At 41.4% G+C, this 27983-nt stretch overlaps 1 protein-coding gene across 4 annotated transcripts in view; it reads right to left on the reverse strand.

The window, feature by feature from the left end:
* LOC129727483 (scavenger receptor class B member 1-like) overlaps positions 1–27983 on the reverse strand; it is a 431317-nt gene that overhangs the window by 295335 nt on the left and 107999 nt on the right. For all 4 annotated transcript variants that reach the window (XR_008728539.1, XM_055685350.1, XM_055685349.1 and 1 more), the window contains exon 3: positions 6322–6439. Coding sequence is in view for 3 of the 4 variants with exons in the window: in XM_055685350.1 (XP_055541325.1) it covers positions 6322–6439 (118 nt within the window). In the remaining variant the exon portion in view is untranslated. The remainder of the gene's footprint in view (positions 1–6321; positions 6440–27983) is intronic.

The raw sequence follows: 27983 nt of genomic DNA on the forward strand, positions 1-27983 counted from the left end.
GTGATCTCACACCTGGCTCGCTGCTGGTGGCTGTTTGGTTCTGCTGTATTGGTGCTGCTGGCTGTAACGGCTGCAACTTCGAACGATCGGACAACCAACCTTACTGGAAGGGAGAAGTAAAAAGGTACGTGCTCTTGTCGGCGCTAGTGCGCTAGACTTAGCGGGATGGATGTAGATCCCTCGCCTCCCGCGCCACCATCCCCGAACCCCTCTGACCCTGACCCTTCTGTTACCCCCTCCCCTGTTCATTCTTCAGTCCCCCCTCGCCCCAGGCTTTACCCAGACGGAGCCCAGGGCAGCTATACTGTCTATTTTCGGCCAAAGGCGGGACCGAAATCGAAACAGTTGAACCTCTTGCAGATTTCTAAAGACCTGACGAGGAGTACAAGGGCGTGACCGAAATTTCCAAGGTCCGGCCTAACTAGCTCCGTGTCGTGGTCAGTAACCTGAAAGAGGCCAACGATATAGCTTGCTCTGAGCTCTTCACACGCGAGTATTGCGTTTACATACCCGCACGAGACGTGGAGATCGACGGTGTCATAACCGATTCGAGTCTGTCCGTCGAGTGTATACAGGCAAGTGCCAAAGAGTGCTTTAAAAACAAAACCTGTCCCGATGTAAAGGTGCTCGACTGCAAGCAATTGCGGTCAGCATCGATCATCGGTGGCAAAACAGTATACACCCCGTCAGACTCGTTTCGAGTTACGTTCGCCGGGTCAGCGCTACCAAGCCACGTCTCGATCCACCGGGTTCGTCTCCCTGTGCGATTATATGTGCCTCGCGTCATGCTCTGCCTGAATTGTAAGCAGTTAGGCCACACCGCCGCCTACTGCTGCAATAAGGCACGTTGTGGCAAGTGTGGGGAGAATCATGCGGATGATTCCTGCAGTAAAAATGCTGAAAAATGCATTCACTGTGGGGAGAGTCAGCATGAGCTCTCGACATGTGCGGTGTACATGCAGCGCAGGGATAAAATCAAGAGGTCTCTCAAAGAGCGTTCGAAGCGTTCTTACGCTGAGATGCTGAAGAAGACCGTTACCACTTCTCCCATTACATCAAACCCTTATGATCTGTTGTCCTCTGATGAAACCGATTCTGACGATTCACCAGCGGGAACATCTTACGCCAATCCTGGGGAGTCTAGAAAGAAGAAAAATATTTCCTCTCCTAAACTTCCCAGAAAAGGTCCTAAGATTTCTCAAAGTGAAATGAAAGTTACAAGCAAACCAAACAGTGCTGCGGAAAAACCGGAGCAAACTCCTCCTGGGCTTGCAAATTTAAAGTCCCAGAAGGAGTTCCCAGCACTGCCAGGAACATCTAAAACCCCAGTTGTTCCTTTTGCACATCCAGTTGATGAAACAAACTCTGAATTAGTGAAATTTTCTGACATTGTGGACTGGATTTTTGAAACTTTCAATGTACCCGATCCAATTAAAATTTTTCTTACAGCATTTCTCCCAACAGTTAGATCATTTTTGAAGCAGTTGACTGCCCAATGGCCCCTCCTTGCAGCGATTGTATCCTTCGATGCCTAATTCAACTGCGTATATGAAGGATTCTATCTCTGTCTTACAGTGGAATTGTAGAAGTATTTTACCAAAAATTGATTCGTTTAAAGTTTTGATAAATAAAAACAAATGCGATGCATTTTCCCTTTGTGAAACTTGGCTTACTTCAAATATTGATCTCAACTTCCATGATTTTAATATTATTCGCCTTGATCGAGACACCCCATATGGAGGAGTACTTTTAGGGATTAAAAAGTGCTATTCTTTCTATCGTATTAACCTCCCCTCGATTCCAGGCATCGAAGTTGTCGCATGTCAAATGACAATACAAGGTAAAGAGCTTTGTATTGCCTCAATATATATTCCTCCCAGAGCACAGGTTGGGCAACGGCTGCTCTTTGATTTAATAGAACTTCTTCCCTCGCCACGTTTGATTTTGGGAGACATCAACTCTCATGGTGTGGCTTGAAGTTCCCCTTACAATGATAACCGCTCCTCTTTAATCTATAACCTTTGCGATGACTTCGACATGACTATTTTAAACAACGGCGAAATGACACGTATCCCAAAACCTCAAGCGCGCCCAAGCGCTTTGGATCTATCCTTATGTTCGACGTCGCTACGGTTGGATTGCACATGGAAGGTAATCCTCGATCCTCACGGTAGCGACCATTTGCCTATTCTTATTTCAATTAATAACGGGTCAACTCGCATGCGACCAGTTGACATTCCGTATGACCTCACACGGAATGTCGATTGGAAGTTATACGAGGAAATGATTTCAAAAGCGGTCGATTCGATTCAACATCATCCACCACTTGAAGAATACAACCTCCTCGCGGGCTTGATTGTCGACGCCGCGTTTCAAGCCCAAACGAAGAAATATCCCGGCGTAATGATTAAAGATCGGCCTCCCACTCCGTGGTGGGACCAAGAGTGCTCCGATGTCTACACGCAAAGATCCGACGCGTTTTTCGCCTACCAGAAGGGAGGTATACCTGGCGAATATTTACGGTATTCGGAGCTTGATACCAAGCTTAAAAGCTTGGCTAAAGCAAAGAAACGCGGATATTGGCGTCGGTTCGTGAACGAGACGTCGAGGGAGACATCGATGAGCACTCTTTGGAACACAGCCCGAAGAATGCGGAATCGCGTAACGGTCAACGAAAGCGAGGAGTCTTCAAGTAGGTGGATATTTGATTTTGCCAGGAAAGTATGTCCGGACTCTGTTCCTGAGCAAAATATTGTTGGTGATGCGTCTCCGGGCCACGACGCGATAGAATCACCTTTTACGATGGCAGAATTTTCAGTTGCCCTCCTGTCCTGTAACAATAACGCGCCTGGGTTAGATAGAATCAAATTCAACTTGTTGAAGAATCTACCCGGCAATGCCAAGAGGCGCTTGTTGAACTTGTTCAATAAGTTCCTGGAGCAAAACATTGTACCGCAGGATTGGAGGCAAGTGAAGGTGATCGCCATCCGAAAACCAGGGAAACCAGCTTCTGATCACAACTCTTATAGGCCGATTGCAATGCTATCCTGTGTCCGGAAATTGATGGAAAAAATGATACTCCGTCGTTTAGACCATTGGGTCGAATCAAATGGCCTACTATCGGATACTCAATTTGGCTTCCGCCGTGCCAAAGGGACGAATGATTGTCTTGCGCTGCTTTCAACAGATATTCAGCTGGCGTATGCTCGCAAAGAACAAATGGCGTCTGCGTTCTTGGACATTAAGGGGGCTTTTGATTCCGTTTTTATTGACATTTTTTCGGGCAAACTTCACCGACAAGGATTTTCTCCAATTTTAAACAATTTTTTGCACAATTTGTTGTCCGAAAAGCACATGCATTTTACGCACGGCGATTTGGCAACTTTTCACATTAGCTACATGGGTCTTCCCCTTACAATGATAACCGCTCCTTTATGTAAATGTCATCGACGAATGTCTGGCAAATTCATGCACGATAAGACAACTTGCAGACGACAGTGTAATCTTTGTTACAGGAGCCAAAGCTGCCGATTTGCAAGGACCATTGCAAGATACCTTGGACAATTTGTCTGCTTGGGCTTTACAGCTAGGTATCGAATTCTCTCCGGAGAAGACTGAGATAGAAGTTTTTTCTAGGAAGCATGAACCTGCTCAGCTTCAAACACAATTAATGGGTAAAACGATTTCTCAGGTTTTGGTACACAAATATCTTGGTATCTGGTTCGACTCTAAAGGCACCTGGGGTTGTCACGTGAGGTATCTGATGAAAAAATGTCAACAAAGAGTGAATTTTCTTCGTACAATAACCGGACAATGGTGGGGAGCCCATCCAGGAGACCTTATAAGGCTTTACCAAACAACGATATTGTCTGTTATTGAATACGGGTGTTTCTGCTTCCGCTCCGCAGCAAACACACATCTGATCAAACTGGAGCGAATACAATATCGTTGTTTGCGTATCGCCTTAGGTTGCATGCAATCGACCCATACGATGAGTTTGGAGGTCTTAGCTGGAGTACTACCATTGAAAAACCGCTTTTGGAGCCTGTCTTCTCGTATTCTTATCAAATGTGAGGTCTTGAACCGTCCCGTGATTGAAAATTTTGAAAGGTTAATCGAACTTAATTCTCAAACCCGTTTTATGACATTGTATTTCCATCACATGTCCCAAAATATTAACCCTTCTTCGAATATTCCAAATCGTGTCGACTTATCAAATACTTCTGATTCTACTGTGTTTTTCGATACATCCATGATAGAAGAAACTCGTGGAATCCCGGATCATTTACGCGTGCAGCAGATCCCTAAAATTTTTTCCAATAAATATCGAAACATCAACTGCAACAATATGTTCTACACTGACGGATCACTTCTTGATGGGTCCACTGGCTTCGGTATTTTCAATAACAATTTAACCGTCTCCCATAAGCTCGATAATCCTGCTTCTGTTTACGTCACAGAATTGGCTACAATTAAGTACACCCTAGGGATTATCGAAAAAATGCCCACGGACCATTATTTCATCTTTACGGACAGTCTCAGTCCCATTGAGGCTCTCCGATCGATGAAAGATGTTAAGCACTCTCCGTATTTCCTGGGGAAAATACGGGAACATCTGAGTGCTTTATCCGAAAAATCGTTTCAGATTACCTTAGCGTGGGTCCCTTCTCACTGCTCGATACCGGGCAATGAGAAAGCGGACTCTTTGGCTAAGGTGGGCGCAACAAACGGTGATATTTATGAAAGACCAATTGCTTTTAATGAATTTTTCGCACTTGTACGTCAGAATACGATCATCAGTTGGCAAAATTCTTGGACCAGAGGGGAATTGGGAAGGTGGTTACATTCCATAATCCTCAAAGTATCGACGAACCCGTGGTTCAAGGGGTTGGATGTAGGTCGGGATTTCATTTGCGTGATGTCCCGGCTTATGTCCAATCACAATAGATTTGACGCGCATCTCCGACGTGTTGGGCTCGGGGAAAGTGGTATCTGTGCCTGTGGTGAGGGTTATCACGACATAGAGCATGTGGTTTGGTCATGCCCTGTACACCGTGACGCCAGGTCTAAATTAATAGCTTCCCTGCAGGCCGAAATTAGGCAGCCGGCTGTTCCTGTTCGTGATGTCTTGGCGAGCCGTGACCTATCCTACATGTCCCTTATATACGTTTTCCTGAAATCCATCCACGCCCCAGTTTAATCCTATTCCCTTCCGCCTACATCCAACCAAACGACAAGAACACGTTAAGACCCCGGATCCGGAAACAGCAACTAGACCCGCACGATACTCTCAGGTCCCGAGGGAGACAACCCAATATGCCAGTCCGTAATATCTTGGCCCAGCAGCGGAACATATTCAATATGCTGCTTACCTATGGCGATGGAAAACCATCAAACAACAAATCAGTGCTTTTAATGCAAAATATTCTAGCTTTAAGTTAGATTTAGTTTCAGCTCGTAGTCGGCAGCGAGGATAAAAAATTTGCTTTTAGTTATTAAGATACTTTAGAAAGTAAGCTACCAGATATAATTGGCGCCGTTAAACATTAAATTGTATTTGTGCCGTGTCAAATGAACTATAGATGAAGAAAAAAAATGTAGAAGATACTGTATAAGTTTTGGCAAAAAATCATGATAAAACTGAAGTGTTCAAAGTGGCTCCGCATGTCAAAAGATGCCCCGCATGACGGTACATGGAAAAATATCTCCGGCATGGTGTTTTGATTATTGAATGATGAAGTGATTGAATTAATGAGGAGGTACTTTTCCAAACCTTTAATCGCATGAACCAATTGTCGTAAGATTCTGTTCGAATATTTATAGGATTTCTCAGTTTAGGAACACCGGAAAAACCGGATTTTCGAGAATGAGAAGAATCTCACTGGACAAGGCTGACGCTTATTTGAAAGTAGATAAATTGCTGATTCCCTTAATGCTAAAACTATTGAATTGGAAATAGCAAAAGTTACAAGAATTGTAATCGCAATTCAAGAATGAATTATTAAATCGTCGCGCACGTCAGGGTGTTTTATTTTTGCTCGTTTTGCTGCTAAACTGTTATGTGGGTTAAAAGATTGATTTTTTTTTATTCAATTCATTTATTTCATAAAATAAACTGACTGCTTTTTTCAAGTTTTTACGAGGTTTTTGCAGAGCGGTTAGTTGAAACTCGCTGGTTAAACATTACCAATGCGTGCTGCCTCTAGCTGTGGTTTGGTAGAACTGTGGAATCGAACCACGAACATTTTCATTAAAAAAATAAGTTTTCATATAAAATCAAGGGCATGTATCGGTTCTACTATTACATAAAGATAGGATTACCTTGTCGGCAGAAACACTTGTTTCTTTTATCAATTTTACCGTTATCGAGAGCATTATCTTCGAATACGAATTTTGTAGCCTGTATTCCATCTACTTCGTAATTACGTCCAGCTTGTACCTGTAAAAAGAATTTAGAATTACTAGTATTGATGTTTTATAAAGGTAATTATCTTCTATATCTAAAAATGCGAATATCTGTCTGTCTGTCTGTTCCCTATAGACTAAAAAACTACTGGACCGATTACCGTGAAAATTTGTACATAGGGGTTTTCGAGTACGGGAAGTAATCCTAAAATATTAGTTTTGCTTTATTTCACAAGCGTAGGCAAGGGGGGGGGGGGTGAATTTGTGTTTCATGAACGTGAAAATTTCCTCCCCCATAACCGTGCTAATTTACATACAGATGTTTTTGAGTCTAAGATGTATTTTTGCGACGTTACTGTCCGACGACCTTTCTGTATCTCAGAAGCGTTGTAAGGATAAAGGGGGGGGGGGTTTAACAATGTCGACCTTTGATGATTTTAAAACTGCTGGACCGATCGGTATTGAACGGTATGCAGAATCTATAGTAGTTGATGTATTTCAATAACTTTGAACTTTACCTATTCCATAAGCGTAGCAAGGGAGGGGGAGCTAAAATTTGTTATTTGTAAACTCCTAACCACATAAATAGATCACCGTCTCAAATTGTATAAGTAAGTCCTCAAGTATGTTTCTATAACATTGGAGGATGTATTATATTTCATTATTTCTAAATTACTAGAACGCTCATCATAAAAATTTATATACAGTTGTTCTTGAGTATAAGATGTGGTTTAGAAACATAACTCTGTCATTTGGGACTTTTCTATATCTCAGTAGCGTAGTTATGAGGAAGTAAGATGAGGGGGGAGCGGGGGTAGATGAATGTGGTTTATTTGTTTATTGGTGATTAAATTCATCTGACACTAAGTTTTAATGAATTGAAAACCTTAACTAAATTACAGCAAAGTCGAACTAATTAGCCTATTTTTGAATCGATGGATAGGTTCGTTGAAGAAAAATAAGTCTTCAACTAATGAAAAGGCACGAATGCACGCGGCGACTGGTTCATTATAACCATAAGATGTTCGATGAAATCTAGGCACAAGTAACGAATCGTTGCGCAACGTTCTCTGCGGTGCTCGCAAATCAAGCAGCGAAAGCAGCCAAGGTGAGTCGATTTCTCCGTTGAGAAGCTTTCCAATAAGAATCGCTTGCTGAATTGATCGTCGTCGTTGCAGCGTATCTAAACCCAGGAGTAGACATCGGTCAGGATACGAAGGAAGTTCCGATGGATTGCGCCATGGTAAATCTTTTAAAGCCAGTCTGAGGAAACGTTTCTGTATGCGCTCGATTCTTGTACTCCACGAGGTTTGATGTGGACACCATACAACAGCAGCAGTTTCCAAAAGAGGACGAACTAGAGCACAATATAGTGCCTTAAAACAGTGGGGATCGGAAAAATCCTTAGCTATTTTCGAGATAAATCCTAGTTGACGACTCGCTTTGGATATAACCGCTGAGCGATGAAGGTCAAACGTCAATTTCGAATCTAGCAGGATGCCAAGGTCGTTTACCTGATCTACTCTCGTTAGTGTAACGCCATCGATTTCGTACGCAAACTCAATAGGCTTGGAGATGCGATGAAATGTAATTACTACACATTTGCCAATACTTAGAGTTAGCTTATTTCTTTGGCACCAACTAGCAAAAATATTGAGTAATAATTGTAGACGTTCACAGTCCTCCACGGAACGCACAACGAAATAGAGTTTCAGGTCATCCGCATAAATCAGTTTACAGTTATTCTCAAGCAATATGGCGGCATCGTTAAAAAATAGTATGAAAAGCAGTGGACCCAGGTTGCTTCCTTGAGGAATCCCTGACGCATTAGTGAAAGGTTCCGAAGTGCAGGAATCAATTTTTACTCGCAGTGCTCTATCCGAAAGGTACGATTCAAACCATGAAACTAGTTTACTTGAGGCACCGAGTCGAGAGAGTTTACAGAGCAATATTCGATGGTCAATCTTGTCAAAAGCGGCTTTCAAGTCAGTATATATCACATCCATCTGAGCCTTCATTTCCATGGTCGCAATACAGGTGGAAGTGAATTGCAGTAAATTACTAGCCACCGATCGGCCGGGCATAAAACCATGCTGATCAAAAGAGATGTAATTTTTAGTTCGCTCTAACAGTACGCCGCACACAATAATCTCGAAAAGTTTTGATGCAGCAGAGCGACTTGTTATTCCACGGTAGTTTGACACGTTTCTACGATCGCCATTTTTGTATACAGGAAACATGTAGGACTGCTTCCACAAAAGTGGAAACTTTCCCTCATTGAACGAGCGGTTGAAAATACAGCACAGTGGATCTACTAATGCAGCTATACAACGGGTCAAAACCACAGCTGGAACTCCATCTGGACCAGGTGAATAGGAGCACTTCAATTTCTTCGCTGCTTCAACAACCATTTCATTTGTAATGACGAAAGATCGTAAATCGACCAAATCAGCTGGGACGTCAGAGGCAGCGTACTCGGCCTCCTGCTGAGATGTGCAACCTGAGTTGAAGACCGAAGCAAAATGTCTAGCAAAAAGGTTACATGTGGTTGCAGCAGTCGAGGCTTTTTCATCGTCGAGGAAAACACTCGATGGGATCGAAGAAGTATTCCGTTTGGAATTTACAAAGTTCCAAAAACCTTTCGGATTGCGCCGAAGACTCGATTGAATTCTCAGGACGTACGACTTATAGAGTGCAGCGTTAACTCGACGGTAAGCGTTACTGGCTATCTGAAAATTATACTTGTGTTCGAGTGTTCGATGGCGCCGCAATCTACGTTGACATGCGTTACGCTCACGTTTTAGTTTACGTAATCCCGGTGTACTCCACGCAGGCGAAGCTGCAGCACGTTTGGTTGGTACATTTGTCAGCAGCCACGAGCATATTTCGTCACTAAACTTATCAGCCATATAATCAACGTCACTAGAAGCAAAAAGCAGATCCCAATTCACCGTTGACAAGTACGCAAGTAAAGCAGCAAAATTGATCCTACGGTAATTAAGCGTTCGCTCAGCATTGGCGACAATCGGTGCGATACCATCAGTGACGGCGGGCAAAGACATCTCTAACGGTGGGTGGTGACTGTCGATAGGTAAGAGCGGAACGGGGCAAACATTGACACTTAACTTCTGCTCAAAAGTGCAGAAAACCAAATCAAGTGTACGATTCAGGCGGTTGCGTACGAGATTTGCCTGGCTTAAATTCATGAAATCCATGCCATCTAGTAAAATACTACTTGATTGAGGAAGTTGGTTTCCATTACTACAATAGATACCGTCAATGCCACTCATCCATTGCATGCGTGGTTGATTGTAGTCACCACAAACGAGAATCGTATCTTCTAGAGTAGAATTCGTTCTAATTTCGTTAATAGTTGCTAAGTGGTCATTCATAGTGCAGATGTCGCTGCTCCTGTCTGGCGGAATATACACTGCACAAATAAGCAGCTTTTGCCTTTGACGACGGAAGACACACAAATCTGTTCCAAGCTTTGTCCGTTAGTTGTACATATAGTTTTACTAGTATTACATTGAGCAACAGCAACAAGCACACCTCCAAGACGAGATTTACAACTATTTTGAGGGCTACGATCTTTATTAATTTTAAAATCGTCAAACCGATTATCATTTAGTTTGGTAAATACACGTCGTATAGCAGCGTATATGTCTAAATTACTTTTAATTATATCTATCTCATAGGCGTAGTTAAAGGGGAGGCAGCTACGATAACCTTCATTATTTTTGAACCGTCTAATAGTTCATCTTGAAAATTTGTATCCAGGAGTTTTTGCGTTTCGGACAGTTTTGTATGATATTATGGTGTCGCTTTATTCCACTAGCGTGTGCAAGGGGAAGCGGGGGGGGGGGGGCGAGATCGTTAATTACTATAATCAATTCATTTTAATTGTAAGGGGTTTTAAGCCTAAAGGGTGTTTTTATGATGTTGGTTTTCATCGGATTTCCTTTGTTTTTGCAACAATCGGTTGGGAAGTTATTTACGCCTCCATCAACATGCGGCAAATTTGTAATGTTATGACAAGAACTATTAAAAAATGTCGAGACATGTTTTGAGCACAGATTTTGACCAATCGGAGCTGAATAGAAAGCCAATGGGTATTTTCAGAACCGAGGTTTTATCCAAAGACGGGAAAGGAACCCAAGATATCAAGATGACTTTCTCCAATTTCTGGAAAACATTCTAAAATGGTCCAATACCACCCAATATAAATATTTCTCGAACCAGAAACTTGGATCGGAAATCAAATCTAAACGCCATTTTGTAATCCAATATAGCGATTTTTGATTTCAGAAAATTATCAAATATCACCCATTATGGTTATTTTGGAAACCAAAATGATACCCAGAGGCCGAGAATCGAGTTTAGATGCTATTTTTGAAATCCAAAATGGCGATTTCCGGTTTCCAGCCAGTAGCCTGAAATGACCGAATACCACCCAATATGAGTATTTTTAGAACCTAAAATTGGACATAAAATCAAATTTAGACGCCTCTTTGAAATCAAAGACTTACGGTTACTGGAAATAACCAAATATCGTCCAAAGACGCCATTTTGAAATTCGAAGTTGCAAAGTCCAAATGCTGGAAAACAGCCAAAAAAGTCATCCCAGAACCGAGATAAATACAAGATGACGACTTCCAGTTACCGAAAATGACCAAATACTTAATTGTATGGGTATTTAGAAAATCGAAATGATAGCCAACGGTCAAGACCCGACTTCACAGACCATTTTAAATACAACATGACGACTTCCGGTTTTCGAAAAACAACCTGTAATAACCGAACACCAACCAATATGGATATTTCTGTAATCGCAATGATGCCAAGAGATCTGAAATCAACTTAAGACGCCGTTTCGAAATCCAAAATGGTGGCTTCCGGTTTCCAGAAATCACCAAATATCACCCAAAATGGCTTTCTCCGTAATCGAGATGATGCAGATAGGCAAAAAATGTACCCCTGACGCCATTTTTCAATCCGAAGTGGCAACTTCCGTCTATGGAAAAATAAAATATTCATTTCGGAATCGTTATGATGCCGGATACCGGAGAATGAATCCAGATGCCACTGTGAAATCCAACGTGGCGACTTCCGGCTTGCGGAAAATAGCCTTCAATAGCCAAACACCACCCAATACGGTGTTTTGGAGAACAAAATGTTGCCCAGAGACCGGAAATCAAATCCAGACGCCATTTGAAAATTCTATGCGGCAGTTTCCGGTTCTTGGAAAAAATCAAATACCACCCAATATGGGTATTTCCGTAATCAATATGATACGCGGAAACCAAAAATCGACACCAAATGTCATTTTGAAATCCGAAGTACCATCCTCCGGATGCTGGAAATCAGCCAAAAATAGTCATACCAGAATCGAGATGATGCTCAGAGACCGTAAATCAAATCCAGACCCTATTTTAAAACCCAGTCACCATTTCGGTTGCTGGAATACAGCAAAAATGACCAAATACCAAATTCTGAAGTCAAAATAATGTTCAGAGTCCAGATATCGGTCCCATTCCTCAACTTAAATTCAAGGTAGCAACATCCAGTTTCTGAAGAACAGCTGGAAATGGTCAAATACCACCTAATACGAATATTTCCAAACCGCAAAGATATCCAAAGGCCGGAAATCGACCCCAAATGAAATTTTTAATATTTACAGGGTCACCACACAATTTCTAGAGAGTTATTTTATTAGTTTGTGGAGTGAGAAGTTGGCTTCGAACTTATTCTTGGTGATCATTCTCAAATGCATTAATGCAAGTAATGTAACAAACAGCATTATGTTGAGGTAGTTATCAAAATGGATGAATACCCTTTTCATTTGAAAAACACTTCACAAATTATTTTAAATCTCAATGACAGATTTCAAACTGTTTCCATTTGGCACCTGGGTCCTCTGCACGTGTTCTTGACTGAAGATTGGCACAATACTTCAACTATTCCTAGCCAAAATAATGAACTTAGTATCAGAACGTTCCTTCAAGTTTCTAACATGTTTACCTATTGCTATTTTCTTGAATGTTATCGTTAGAATTTGGTTAGAAATTGGAACATTGTAGAAAAACATAACTCAGGAAAACAGATTGTTGGGCAGAATACATACAGTCTTTTATATATATATATATATATATATATATATATATATATATATATATATATATATATATATATATATATATATATATATATATATATATATATATATATATATATATATATCTATATATATATATATATATATATATATATATATATATATATATATATATATATATATATATATATATATATATATATATATATATATGATTATATTGATATTTGTTTGATATTATGTATATTTAAGAGATACGCGATTGTTGTCGTAAACTTAATGGCGCAGCAATGCGGGCCGAGAATCAGCTAGTAATAATTATATAAATTAAGAAGAAATCAACGAATACTGGTTCATTCTGATTGGTTTAAATTAGTTTATTTGACACGGCACGATACATTTTCTGTTTTACTGAGCCAAGTACAATTCGTATTAATTCTACGTTAGCAGGGAAAAGAGGGAGGCCTTTTTTTTATCCTCGCGGCCGACTACGAGCTAGTGGGGATTTAAGGTGAGAGGAGGGGAGATACAATTTTGACTTAAAACTATTTTGGAACTTTGTTTTTCAACTGGTAGAGCAATTGTATTCTTGTTTGTTGTGGGTTCAAAATATTTGTGTAAGCATAGATGCGGGCTCTTCGTTTCCGTGTCTTCAGCATAGCATATTTGTATCCTTAATCTGACAAATAGACAAAGAAAATTTTAAATTTTAATGTCAGCGTTTTTCAGAAAGCAGTATAGCTGTGTCATGTACTGGAGATCACCGCTTCCCAGAATGTCTCTAACGGGTACGTTCGGTTGTTTTCCTCGGGCCCGAAGGGAATCTATAAGCTCGTACCTAACACCACAGTATTCGGTACACGACCAAACAACATGCTCGATGTCATGGTAGCCATCGCCACAAACGCAGTGATTACTGTCTACAAGCCCTATACGAAAGAGATGCGTGTTTAACGTGTAGTGATTGGACATAAGTCTGGACATCACGCGAATGAAGTCCCGACCGACATCCAACCCCTTGAACCATGCTTTCGTCGATACCTTAGGAAAAATGGAATGTAGCCACCGTCCCAGTTCATCTGAGTTCCATGATGATTGCCAACTGTTGAGTGTTCTCTGACGCAAAATGCTATAAAATTCATCATAAGCAATTGGTCTTTCATAAATATCGCCATCCATAGCACCCACCTTAGCTAAAGAGTCAGCCTTTTCATTACCCGGAATCGAGCAATGAGAAGGGACACACGCTAAGGTAACCCGGTAATTTTTATCTGTTAAAGCACTTAAAAACCGCCGTATTTTCCCCAGGAAATACGGGGTGTGCTTCACAGGATTCATCGATCGCAGAGCCTGAATGGCACTGAGACTACCTGTGAAGATGAAGTAGTGGTCTGTGGGTAGGGTTTCGATGATTCCAAGAGAGTACTGAATAGCAGCAAGTTCTGCGACGTACACGGAAGCAGGAGCATCGAGTTTGTAGGAGGCGGTAAAATTTTCGTGGAAAACACCGAAGCCAGTGGACTCATCTAGATTAGATCCGTCAGTGTAAAACCTTTTATCATAACTAACATGTTTAAACTTATTGGAAAAAAATCTTAGGGATCTCTTGGGGTCGCAATTGATCCGGGATACCAGAAATGTCTTGTTTCATGGTGGTGTCGAAGAATATAGCATTATTAGAAGTATCTAAAAGTGCGACATTGGAGGAATCGTATGGAGAAGGATTAATATCTTGAGCCATATAGTCAAAATATAAAGTCATAAATCTGGATTGAGATTGAAGGTCGACCAACCTCTCGAAATTTTCAATTACTAATGGGTTCATAACTGTGCATCGAATTAGTAACCGGTAAGAGAGATTCCAAAAACGATGTTTCAACGGAAAAATACCCGCTAACACTTCAAGACTCATCGTATGGGTCGACTGCATGCAACCCAAGGCAATACGCAAACAACGATATTGTATTCTCTCTAATTTTATAATGTGCGTGTTCGCGGCGGAGCGAAAGCAGAAACAGCCGTACTCAAGAACTGACAATATCGTTGTTTGGTAAAGCCTTAGAAGGTCTCCTGGGTGGGCTCCCCACCAGGTTCCGGTAATCGTACGAAGAAAATTAATCCTCTGTTGGCATTTTCGTGTCAGATACCTAATATGACAAGCCCTGGTGCATTTAGAGTCGAACCTGACCCCGAGATATTTAGCGACTAAAACCTGAGAGATCGTTTTACCCGTTAGTAGGAACTGCAGCTGAGCTGGGTTATGCTTCCTAGAAAAAACGACCAACTCAGTTTTCTCCGGAGAGAATTCGATACCCAGCTTAAGAGCCCAATCAGACAAATTGTCTAAGGTATCTTGCAATGGTCCTTGCAGATCGCTAGCCTTGCTACCAGTAATGGATACAACGCTATCGTCTGCAAGTTGCCTTAGCGTGCATGAATTTGCAAGACATTCATCGATGTCATTGACGTAAAAATTATATGAGAGAGGACTTAAACATGAGCCCTGGGGAAGGCCCATGTAACTAATTCGGGAAGTTGTCGAATCGCCATGTGAGAAATACATATGCTTTTCTGACAACAAATTGAGCAAAACGTTATTCAAATTTGGTGAAAGTCCCTGCGAATGAAGATTCGCGCTTAAAACTTCTACAGAGACAGAGTCAAAAGCCCCCTTAATATCCAAGAACGCAGAAGCCATTTGCTCTTTTCGAGCAAATGCGAGTTGAATTTCAGTAGAAAGCAACGCTAGGCAATCGTTCGTCCCTTTGCCCCGGCGAAATCCAAATTGAGTATCTGAAAGTAAACCGTTTGTTTCGACCCATTTGTCTAACCGTAAGAGGATCATTTTCTCCATTAATTTCCGGAGGCAAGAGAGCATCGCAATCGGCCTATATGAATTGTGATCAGAGGCAGGTTTCCCGGGTTTCCGAATAGCAATGACTTTTACCTCCCTCCAGTCATGCGGAACAATATTTAGCTCAAGAAACTTGTTGAACAAATTCAACAAGCGTCTTTTTGCAGAGTCGGGTAGATTCTTCAACAGGTTGAATTTTATTCTATCTAACCCTGGAGCCTTATTGTTGCACGACAGGAGAGCCATTGAAAATTCCAACTTCGAAAATGGAGGCTCTTCCGTAGTTACTATAAACGCGTCGCGAAAGGTTTTCTGTTCCGGTACAGAGTCCGGACAGATCTTTTTGGCAAAATCAAGTATCCAGCGATCTGAATACTCCTGGCGCCTGGCGGTATCCCAAAGAGTGCTCATCGCTGTTTCCCTCGACAACGCGTTTACGAACCGCCGCCAGTACCCGCGTTTTTTCGCCTTTACTAAGCTCTTCATCTGCCTGCCCAGTGCCTCGTACTTTCGTAGTAGGTTGACAGTGCCGTACTCACGGTAGTCCTTATACGCCGCGGACCTTCGCGCGTACAGCTCAGAGCACTCTTTGTCCCACCATTTGTTTGGAGGGCGTTGTCTAATCGTTACCCCGGGTATCGGTTTCGTCTGAGCTTGCGTCGATTATCAAGCCAGCTAAGAACGTGTATTCTTCCTCCGGAGGAAGTTCCTCGTGAGTCTCGATAGATTCCGCTATAATAGACTCATAACGCTTCCAATCAATATTACGTGTAAGGTCGTACGAAATATTGATTGGGTTCGGGGGAGTTGAACCATTGGCAATTGATATAACGATTGGAAGATGATCACTACCGTGGGGGTCGTTGATTACTTTCCACTGGCAATCTAACGCTAGTGATGTCGAGCAGAGGGATAGGTCAAGCACGCTTTCACGTGCTGGAGGATTAGGTACACGTGTCGCTTCCCCAGTATTCAAAAGTGTCATATTGAAGTCGTCGATCAAGTTACAAATTAAAGAAGATCGGTTGTCGTCGTACAGCGACCCCATAGCGAACAATGAGAGTTAAAATCTCCCAAAATCAAAAAAGGTGCGGGAAGCAATTCTGCAATATCAAGGAGTTGCTTCTGTTCAATCCGCGCGGATGGGGGAATATATAACGAAACAAGGCAAAGGTCTTTTCCATTCATATTCGTTTGAATGGCAACAACTTCAATATTCGAGATCGAGGGGAGGTCGATTCTGAAAAAAGAATAGCACTTTTTGATCCCTAAAAGTACCCCTCCACCGTGTGAGTCTCGATCTCGACGAATGATGGTAAAATTGTGGAAATTAAGTTGGTCATTTGAATTGAGAAAAGTTTCACAAAGCGCGAACGCATCAAATGTGAAAATAAATCAAATTTGGGGATGATACTTCTGCAGTTCCACTGTAACACAGTGACAAAATTCCTAACCTCTTTCGACGTATTAGTCATCGAAAGATACGATAGCTGGAATGAGGGGCCAAGTTGCTGTGAGTTTCTTCAAAAAGGTTTTCATTGTAGGGAGAAGGGCAAGAAGAATGTTTTGAAGGGGATCTGGTATGTTGAATGTTTTAAATATCCAGTCCACAATATCAGAGAATTTTATGAACCCTGTTTCTTTTATGTCTTCTGATCGAGAAATGGGTGCACGAGGGGTTTTCGGTGCCCCAGGAAGCGGTGGGTACTCCTGGTTTGATTTGAAATTAAAACCAGGGGGTACTTGCTTCGGTTTTTCTTCACCGCTTCCTTTTTGTGTTGTCTTATTGGTCATTCCGCTAGGGGTTATCTTACGACCTTTACGAGAAAGATTAGGAGAGTTGAGCATTCTCCTCTTCCTAGATTCCTCTGTCTAGGCATAAGAACACCCTTCGACGGGATCGTCAGATGTACCCTCATCGGTTGGCAAAAAGGAAAAGATGTTTCCTGTCGAGGGTGGCTCAGCCCTCTTAAGCATTTCTGCAAAAGAGCGCTTTGATCATTCCTTAAGGGAACGCTTAATTTTTTCCTCGCGCTGTTTGTACGCGGGACATGCCGGAAGGTCATGCCGAGTTCCCTCGCAATAAAGACACTTTTCAGTATCCCCACTGCAAGCGTTCTCAGCATGATTGCCTCCGCACTTGCTACAGCGTGCCTTGTTGCAGCCGTAGGTGGCTGTGTGACCTAACTGCTTACTGTTTTGGCAATGCATGACCCGCGGTACGAACAGGCGTACAGGTAGACGAACCCTGTCCAAGCGGACGTAGTTCGGCAGCGCGGATCCGGCGAATGTTACTCGGAAGGAATCCGAAGGGAGGAATTTCTTCTTCCCTTCTTCAATGGATACTGAATGCAATTGCTTGCAATCCAGTATCTTTACACTTTGCATCAAGGGGTTTTTAAAACAGCCAACTCCATGACGCAAAATGTCATTGACAGTGAGATTCCCCTCGGTAACCACACCGTCGATTTCTACATCCTTGGCAGGGATGTACACGCGATACTCTCTCGTGAAGAGCTCGTAGCCAGCAATTTCGTTTGCTTGCTTCAAGCTACTCACGACAACTCGCAGTTTGTTCGGCCTCACCTTCGTAATCTCGGTTACGTCCGAAAACTGTTTTGCCAGGTCCTTGCCAATTTGAATAATATTCAATGGCTTCTTTATGGGCCAGAAATAAACAACGTAGGGACCGCCAGCGGCATCTGGGTAAGCTTTTACCCGTACTTCCGGTACTCTTGGTACAGGACTTGGCAAAGGGGAGGGCACAGGGGAAGGTAGGGGTGAGCTGATGGGAGAAATTTCAATTTCTTCCCCGTTTGTTTCCACTTCCAGGAAAAGTTGCACCTGCATGTCGTCCATTTTGCGGGAGCGTTACGCTCTACCGCACACAAACGATAAATATTCGAATATGGGGGGGGGTTCAAGTAGTTGATATTAAATTTTAAAACCAATTTTTCAATCTACAATGGATCAAATAAAAAAAAGACAGTAATACTAATACTAATAACAATAGTAAGAATAATAATAATAATAATAATAGTAATAATAATAATAATAACAATAATAATATCAATAATAATATTAATAATAACATTATAACATAGTAATAATATTGATAATAATAGTAAAAATTCTAAAGGTAATACTTCACCGAACGTCTAAGTCACGACCTCATGGCTGATAGTAGGATTAATCGAGCGTCTCCGCAGAACAAACAATGACGATCCAGCTTCGTGTTGTGGCACAGTGGCCGTGTCCTACACGCGACCTTGTAGATGCCACTTGCAGTTGACTTCCACTCGCTCGATCGTATGATGGTCCGTGCTGCTAGCGGGGTAACAGCGGTGCGGGAGAATTATTCTTGCTGATATATCAGCTGCGTATCGAATCACTGACGGGGTAGCCTGCCCCTACCAGTGTGCAGATGTTTCTGCCGATATATAACAGGCTATTGTTATCGCGCAGCACAAGAACTAATCGACGAAAAAAAAACACCCGTATGATAACTCGTGTATTGTTATTTTGCGAACTCAAACGGAGATAAACAATTTGCGTCTAATCGAGACGAAAGCAAAACAACGAATCCCCTGGTTCATTCTGAACTGGTCGATTTTTCTGACGTGGGACTACGTCTTAGTTTTCTATGGTGGGATGCATTCTGTAAAATTGGAAATGAAACTGGAAAATGTTCCGTCAGAAACGATAATAACAGCATAGCCAAATGATGAATAACAAAAACCAACATGTTGTTAGATAGATGAAACTTTAGGCAATTTTGTTGGTGAAAATTGATGTAGATGCTAACGAGTGCTATCAGCGTTTGTTTTAATTTATTCGTCCAACAGCTGAGGAGTGCTGTAGTGGTGCTACGCGTGTGCTGATACTTGTCGTGCCGGTTCAAGTGTGGATTGCTCGTCTCGCAGCAGTGAAAATCAACTCGATTGATGGTGTATCTTCGCAGGGGAAAAAGCAAGCGGTGCCGCTGCATTGCTGTTGGAGCGACAGCGCAACCGGTGCTGGTTCACATCTACATATAAAAGATAAGTATCAACCATTTCTTTTAACTGCATTTACATTACCCGTCATAGATTAGGAATCGCTTCACTGAGTATTGCAACACCCAGTTTGAATATTGCAACACCTCCCGAAAAGTTTAGCATCACCTGGAATAGGCGGATATCTCGTGTTTTTGATAACCTAGGAAGTTGCGGGTTTCAGCAAACTTGTTCAGAAGGTCAAAGGCTGCTGTATGGTAGCCAATTCAGTGTGAAATTTTACCGCTATGTGGCGCTAGTGGGCACACAATTTGTCGTATTTTGAACTTAACTAATCACATGATTCCGACCTGCTAGGAAGTTGCGGTGTTCAGCAAACTTGTTCAGGAGGCTAATGGCTTCTACATGGTAGACAATTGAATACTGAATTACCCCGCTATGCAGCGCTAGGGTGCATGCAGTTTTTCGCATTTATACTTCAACTTATCGCGCGATTATTACTACCCACAAAGTTACGGTCTTCGGCTGTGCCACCAGTTCTGGTCAAGCATGTCGGAATACAGTATAACGCCGCATGTGTGTTCCAAACTATTCTATCGATTCTATTTGCATTACAATTCATTGTCAACATAAATCAAAAACACCCAGAACACTGAATTCTATCGACTTCGACAACTTCGGCAACCACCAGGGCGAGTGTTTTTGACTTCGTGTATACATTTCGGGTGTCTGCTCGTTGGATGGGGCTTACACGCGCCTTCTCGAACGCACCATGTACTGAAGTCACAACCACTCGGCTTGCATATAAGCCGACGACGTTGCGTGTTCGGTTTTCAGCTTGCAGCGAAATGCCCTCTGTGGTGTTCAAATTCTTCAACATCGGATTAGAGGCACGTCTACTGCAACTGTTTGCAGCTGAGGTAATCAATTTAGTCGCGATATCGTCAATTTTCCCCATTATAAAACGGGTTGTGAATGTTGGCGATCAAACTGTCAACATACAAACATAGTCGCATGCTACATGTTGTAACCTCTTCAAATGAAGGTACTTTTTTATAATAAACACACACAACCTTACGTATTGTGTGAAGTGATCAAACTGTCAACATTCAAATTGGTTTCGCTTCGTCATGTGTAAACAATCAGTGCTCAGGGGCCGTTCAATAATTACGTAGTCAAATAAGGGGAGAGGTGGGTTGTACAATTTTCTTACGCTATTTAACAAAAGAGGGAGGGGGGTGAGTTGATTATCTTACGTAAGAAAAAAACATTGATGCAGCTGTTCAAATAACCATGCTCATGAAAGTGTGGACGGTAAAATTTATAAAAAGAAAATAACGGAAGGACGATTAACTCGAATTAAGGATAGAAGAGGAAACGAAGTATTGCGTGTGCTTCAGGATGATAAAACTAAAATAAAAATCTATATATGCTGACAGTAAGATCTTACTGAGGGGAAAGGGGGGGTATCGAAAATTCTTACGATGTCTTACAAGGGAGGGAGGGGGGTTAGTTAGTTTAAAAATAGTTTATTTGACACGGCACGATACAATTTATGTTTAACTGAGCCAAGTACAATTTTAATTAATTCTAGATTAGCAGGGAAAAGAGGGAGGCACATTTTTTATCTCGCGGCCGACTACGAGCTAGTGGGGATTTAAGGTGAGAGCAGGGGGGTTACAATTTTGATTTTAACTATATTAAGTTATGAGATTTATTCATTTGTGCAAGACTAGGCAGTGGCATCTTATTGAGCAGTTCTGGTCTGAGGTGTCTGGGTAAACATAAAGATGCAGCATCTTCGTTTTGGTGTCTCCAGCATAGTGTATCACCTTCTTTCAGCGTGTAACGGGAATGATAATCTAACATATAGATAGAAGAGTTTCATATTTTATTGCCAGCGTTTTTGACAAACCCGTATAGCAGCGTCATGTACTGGAGATCACCGCTTCCCAGAATGTCTCTAACGGGTACGTTCGGTTGTTTTCCTCGCGCCCGAAGGGAATCTTTAAGCTCGGACCTAACACCACAGAATTCGGTACACGACCAAACAACATGCTCGATGTCATGGTAGCCATCGCCACAAACGCAGTGATTACTGTCTTCAAGTCGGTACCTTAGGAAAAATGGAAAGTAGCCACGTTCATCTGAGTTCCATGATGATTGCCAACTGTTGTGTGTTCTCTGACGCAAACGCTATAAAATTCGTCATAAGCAAATGGTCTTTCATAAATATCGCCATCAATTGCACTCACCTTAACTAAAGCGTCAGCCTTTTCATTGCCCGGAATGGAACAATGATTTAAACTTAAAAACCGCTTTTTTCCCCAGGAAATACGGGGCGTGCTTCACAGGCTTCATCGATCGCAGAGCCTCAATGGCACTGAGACTGTCTATGAGAATGAAGTATTGGTCTATGGGTAGGGTTTCGATGATCCCGAAAAAGAACTGAATAGCAGCAAGCTCTGCGACGTACACGGAAGCAGTTTGTAGGAGGCGGTAAAATTTTCGTGAAAAACACCGAAGCCAGTGGACTCATCTAGATCGGATTCGTCAGTGTAAAGCCTTTTAAAACAACTAACATGTTTGAACTTATTGAAAAAAATCTTAGGGATCTCTTGCGGTCGCAATTGATCCGGGATACCAGTAATATCTTGTTTCATGGTGGTGTCGAAGAATATAGCATTATTAGAAGTATCTAGAAGTGCGACATTGAAAGGAACGTATGAAGAAAGGTTAATATCTTGAGCCATATAGTCAAAATATAAAGTCATAAATCTGGATTGATATTAAAGGTCGACCAACTTCTCGAAATTTACAATTACCAATGGGATCATAACTGTGCATCGAATAGCAACCGGTAAGAGAGATTCCAAAAACGATGTTTCAACGGAAAAATACCCGCTAGCACTTCAAGACTCATCGTATGGGTCGACTGCCTGAAGCCCTAGGCAATACGCAAACAACTATATTGTATTCTTTCTAGTTTTATAATGTGTGTTTTTGCAGCGGAGCGAAAGCAGAAACAAAATGTAGCATTCCAGAGATACAGTATTTTCAAACTTGCAAGATTTAGGAATTTTTACGTAAACACGAAAACGTTTCTGCATAGAACGCTGCAATCGTAATGGCATCCTAGCAGGCGTTTGTGCAATCGGAGAGATGTTTCTCAGAGGAGCATCTGATAATGATGTAACCCAAAAGTGCCGTTCTTCAGGAGAGGCTACAGAGATATGTGGTGGGTAGGGGGGTGGGGGGCGGTCGGTAACACTTTTCATATGAATCATTTTTTTCATTTTATTGGTTTATCACATTGTAAAAACATCCTCTCGTTATTTAAAACCGCTTTCCAACAAGCAAATGATTATGTTATATTATGCTAAGATTTAAAAATTGTTAGCAATGTGTAAAGTAGCTTGCAAGTCTCATCACGTGTGCAGTAATTTCATTCTTGAAGATGATGTGTTAAATTGGATTGCATTTAAAACAAATTTGTATCACTGGAAAACGGTATTGGTTAACACAGCAATTCTCATATCGCGAATAACACACGCGATGAGATTTACTAGCTACTAAAAAAATGCATTCCAAGTAACAATGAAAACGCTTCAAGGAATTAGCCTTGTTTTTTTTGACGTAGAACTACGTTTTTCTTTAGCCTACCACATAGGGATGCAAATAGGAAAACTATTACCGAAAAGGGGACGAAATATGTCCCTTTTCAAATGCTTATAAATCGGTTTGTTTTTAACCGATTTCCTTCATTTTTGCAGCAATTATACAAAAATAAATTTATACACGAAAAATTATACACGCATCCACCCAAATGTAGAAAACTGTTGATTGATTATGCAAACTATTGTACTATTGATAATTGTCAAGCCTTGTTTAAACGAAAATTACGTCCTCTGATTGGTCGTTATATGATTGCTTCCCAAGCACGGTCGACAGAATCATACACCTTGCAATTGAAAACATGCTATTAGGCCTATATAAGAGCCTGTTTCAGCCGAAGCCGCTCATAATAGTTCTGTACAGCGACAAGTTGTCAACAGCAGTCGTCCTTCCTTAGCAGCAGCACTAGCCCTGTGGTTGGTCACCACGTCTCAGGAGCAGCGCGGTTCTTCTCAGCGTGTGTCGCCAGACTGCCATTATTCCCCCGTGTTAGGGCAGCATGAAGATCGTCATCACCAAATCCAATTTTGAACAGCAAAATGCCTTTTTTCAAGGCAAATAAACAAGTCATTGAAAGTTAATTATTTTTGACAACGTAAGCAAGCATTCTGTGCGGATTCTAGCAGTTACAACTGTCGCGGCAGTCTAATTTACAGAAGGTGAAATAGCTTCAACAGTGCATGTTGTCCGTGTATCTTAACTCCCCCACTGTTGGGGCAGCACAAAGGTTGCGATCAGCAACCGATTTTGAACAGCAAAATGCCTTGCGGTTGCGGTTGCGATCAGCAACCGATTTTGAACAGCAAAATGCCTTTTGACGTAGAACTACGTTTTACTTTAGCATACCACACAGGGATGCAAACTGAAAAACTGGGACGAAATTTGTCCCTTTTCAAATGCTTATAGGTCGGTTCGTTTTCAACCGATTTTCTTCATTCTTGCAGCAATCGATTGGAAAATTATACACGCATCTGCCCAAATGCAGAAAAATGTTGTTTGAATCTACGAACTATTGCACTTTTGAAAATTGTCAAGCCTTGTTGAAATAAAAATAACGTCTTCTGATTGGTCGCTTGCTTGCTGTGTGTGTATGATATGGTATCATGTGTGTATGTTTGTATGATATGGTATGATGTGTGTATGGTATAATAGACTGGGACACGGTTATATGGAAAAAAAGCGATGGTGTTATTTTTTCGCTCCCATTCACTTTTCGTGTTCCTTATGGGTCCTATAACAACTGTGCAACCTTTCAGATCGATCGGTGAAACGCTCGATTTGCGCCCGATTTTTAAAATTTCCATACGATTTTATATAGGAAAATCCACTTTTTCAAAACTTGCTCTCTAGAAATTCCCAGTTGGCCCCTAAAAATATATCGACACATGATATTTGTAGGAAATTTTACTGGAAAAAACTCTTCTGAAGACTACCGCGCTACCTTGCTTGTGAAAAAAGATATTCACCCCAGACTGATTGAATATCTGACGAACGGCTCACCATTGAATTTTACTAGCAATACTGCTGCAGCTGCAGCTTGTTGCAAATTCAACCATGTGATGAGAAATGATATCACTTAAATTTATCTTGGAGGCTTCTCTGAAAATACTCTGAGCAAAAATCACACTTTGAAAATTAATTCCACGCGAAATTATTTCTCATACTTAAGCAAGTCTGCAAGAGCAGCATGCTGTAGCAGTGTTGCTGGAAAATTTCAATGGTGAGCCGTCCGTCAGACATTCAATCAGTTTGGGGTGAATAGCAGTTTCTACAAGCGTCGTAGCGCCTTACGGTCTTCAGAAGAGTTTTTTCCAGGAAAATTTCCTACAAATATCATGTGTCGATATATTTTTAGGAGCCAACTGGAAATTTCTAGAGAACGAGTTTTGAAAAAGTGGATTTTCCCATATAAAATCGTATGGAAACTTTAAAAATCGGGCGAAAATCGGGCGTTTCGCCGATCGATCTGAAAAGTTACACAGTTGTTATGGGACCCATAAGGAATCCGGAAAAAGCATGGGAGTTAACATTTATTTTTTGTCCCACCCTAATGGTATAATGATATGGTATGATGTGTGTGTGTCTATGATATGGTATGATTTGTGTGTGTGCTGTGTATGGTTTTTAACTTGGCACGATCTGCTAACTGCTGAAACCGGTTCACGAAATTCACAACCCTTCATTAGTAGACATTATAACTCATTACCCAAGTAAAAAAATTGGTTTTATCAAAGTTTTATAGCGCTCAATACAGCCAAAAAAGCACTATAAAACTTTGATAAAACCAGTTTTGTTACTAGGGTAATGAAACACTCAATGCATTTGTTAATAGTGTACGTTCTACGTCATTTATGCGGTCGTGTCTTGGATACAACCTCCTACTTTTTTGTTTTAAGTTGGCTTGCATTTTAGCATTTGACTATATTTTTATAATTAAAAGCATGTTCCGCAAATATTCTCTACGATATGCATGAAGTTGACAGATAGTCTCTCTGGTGGCTAAATAATTTCAGACCTGTAGGTTATAGTTGTGGCTTACATAAAAAATGAAAATCGTAACATAGACAGACATTCCCAGCTGGTTTCGAGGTACGATGCCGGTTAAACAAGCTAGTAGTCATATGTTCGAGTCCCGGCTCGGAAGAAGACTGTTAGTGTCAATAGGATCGTAGCGCTATTCGCTAATTCTGGATAAGAAGAAAAAGAAGAACACAGGCAGATGAATGCTATGATAGGCTTACTTGCTTTATCATGAGCTATGTTGTGAGCAAATTAAGATATCCGGTTATGATGAAGTATTTTGGATACGTACGGAGATTTGTTTGAAAACAACATGTGGTCTTGAATGAAAACATGCAAAATTATTAAATGAAATCTCAAATTAGCATTTTTTTCACGTTATTAACGATGCCACAAAATGGCTTTGAAATTCAAAGGATAGATAAAAGCAAAATGTACATTTAACAAAAAACAATAAACCATGCCACGTGACAACAGAAAAAATAGCATTTCCTGAGTCTAGAACGGAATTTTTGCGTTACATTATTAACATAAACTCTTATAAGGATAATCTCTCCGATTACAAAAATGCCTGCTAGGATACCATTACGATTGCAGCATTCTATGCAGAAATGTTTTCGTGTGTACGTACAAATTCCTAAATCTTGCAAGTTTGAAGATGCTGTATCTTTGGAACGCTACATTTTGTTTTTTGTTGATAAGTTATTCCTATGTGAAATCGTTCGCTAAACACATTGGCGTGGTCAAAACAAAAATCGAAAGGGGGGTATTTCGCGAAAATTGCAAATTAAGTTTTGAATTTAGAAAAATGCAATGTTGGCAACACTGCAGAATGAAATAAACTACGTAGTTCGATTCTACATCTAGAACCCTTCAAAATGATATGCCAATATCACCCAGTCCTTCACAGTCCTGAGATATCCACAAATTAAAAAAAAATGTTTTGCCAAATTCGCAAAAAGTAGAGGCAGTCCCATTGGCCGAGGGGTCCACCAATCGGTATAACACTTTGTATTTATGAGTTCGAAATCGGAGATGGTCGATGCATTTCCTCAGACACTCAGACAGATGATTCATATTTTCTGACAACAAATTGAGCAAAAAGTTATTCAAATTTGGTGAAAGTCCCTGCGAATGAAGTTTCTCGCTTAAAACTTCTACAGAGACAGAGTCAAAAGCCCCCTTAATGTCGAAGAATGCAGAAGCCATTTGCTCTTTTCGAGCAAAGGCGAGTTGAATTTCAGTAGAAAGCAACGCTAAGCAATCGTTCGTCTCTTTGCCCCTGCGAAAGCAAAATTGAGTATCTGAAAGTAAACCGTTTGTTTCGACCCATTTGTCTAACCGTAAGAGGATCATTTTCTCTATCAACTTCCGGAGGCAATAGAGTATAGAAATCGGCCTATAAGAATTGTGATCAGAGGCAGGTTTTCCGGGTTTCCGAATAGCAATGACTTTTACCTCCCTCCAGTCCGTCCAGCGGAACAGTGTTTAGCTCAAGAACCTTGTTTAGCAAGTTCAACAAGCGTGTTTTTGCAGAATCGGGTAGATTCTTCAACAAGTTGAAATTAATTCTATCCAACCCTGGAGCTTTTTTGTCGCACGAGAGGAGAGCTATTGAAAATTCCAACTTCGAAAATGGAGGCTCTTCCGTGGCTACTAAACACGCGTCGCGAAAGGTTTTCTCTTCGGGGACAGAGTCCGGACAGACCTTTTTGGCGAAATCGAGTATCCAGCGATCTGAATACTCCTCACTCTCATTCGAAACGTTATGATTTCACATGCGCCTGGCGGTATCTCAAAGAGTGCTCATCGTTGTTTCCCTCGACATCGCGTTTACAAATCGCCGCGAGTATCCGCGTTTTCTCGCTTTCATTAAGCTTTTCATCTGCCTGTCCAGTACATCGTACCTTCGAAGCAGTTCTGAGCACTCTTTGTCCCACCACATGGTCAGATAACACCGTCTAATCGTTACCCTGGGTATCGGTTTCGTCTGAGCTTGAGTCACGGCGTCGATGATCAAGCCAGAAAGGAACGCGTATTCTTCCTCCGGGGGAAGTTCCTTGTTCCTTGGATCAATTCTGAAAAAAGAATAGCACTTTTTGATCCCTAAAAGCATCCCTCCACCGTGTGACCCTCGATCTCGACAGATTATGTTAAAATCGTGGAAATTGAGTTAATCGTTTGAATTGAGAAAAGTTTCACAGAGCGCAAACGAGTCACAATTGTATGTATTTATCGAATGAGAAAATAGATCAAATTTGGGGATGATACTTCTGCTATTTCTTCTAATTCCACTGTAATACAGTGATAAAATTCCTAACCTCTTTCGCTATATTAGCAGGGGCGGATCAACACGGAGGCGAAGCAGGCGGTCGCCTGCTCGTCAATCATCGAAGGGCGCCAAATGAGAGAGCGAAAA

The sequence above is a fragment of the Wyeomyia smithii genome, chromosome 3, assembly GCF_029784165.1.
Source record: "Wyeomyia smithii strain HCP4-BCI-WySm-NY-G18 chromosome 3, ASM2978416v1, whole genome shotgun sequence".
NCBI classification, from domain to species: Eukaryota; Metazoa; Arthropoda; class Insecta; order Diptera; family Culicidae; genus Wyeomyia; species Wyeomyia smithii.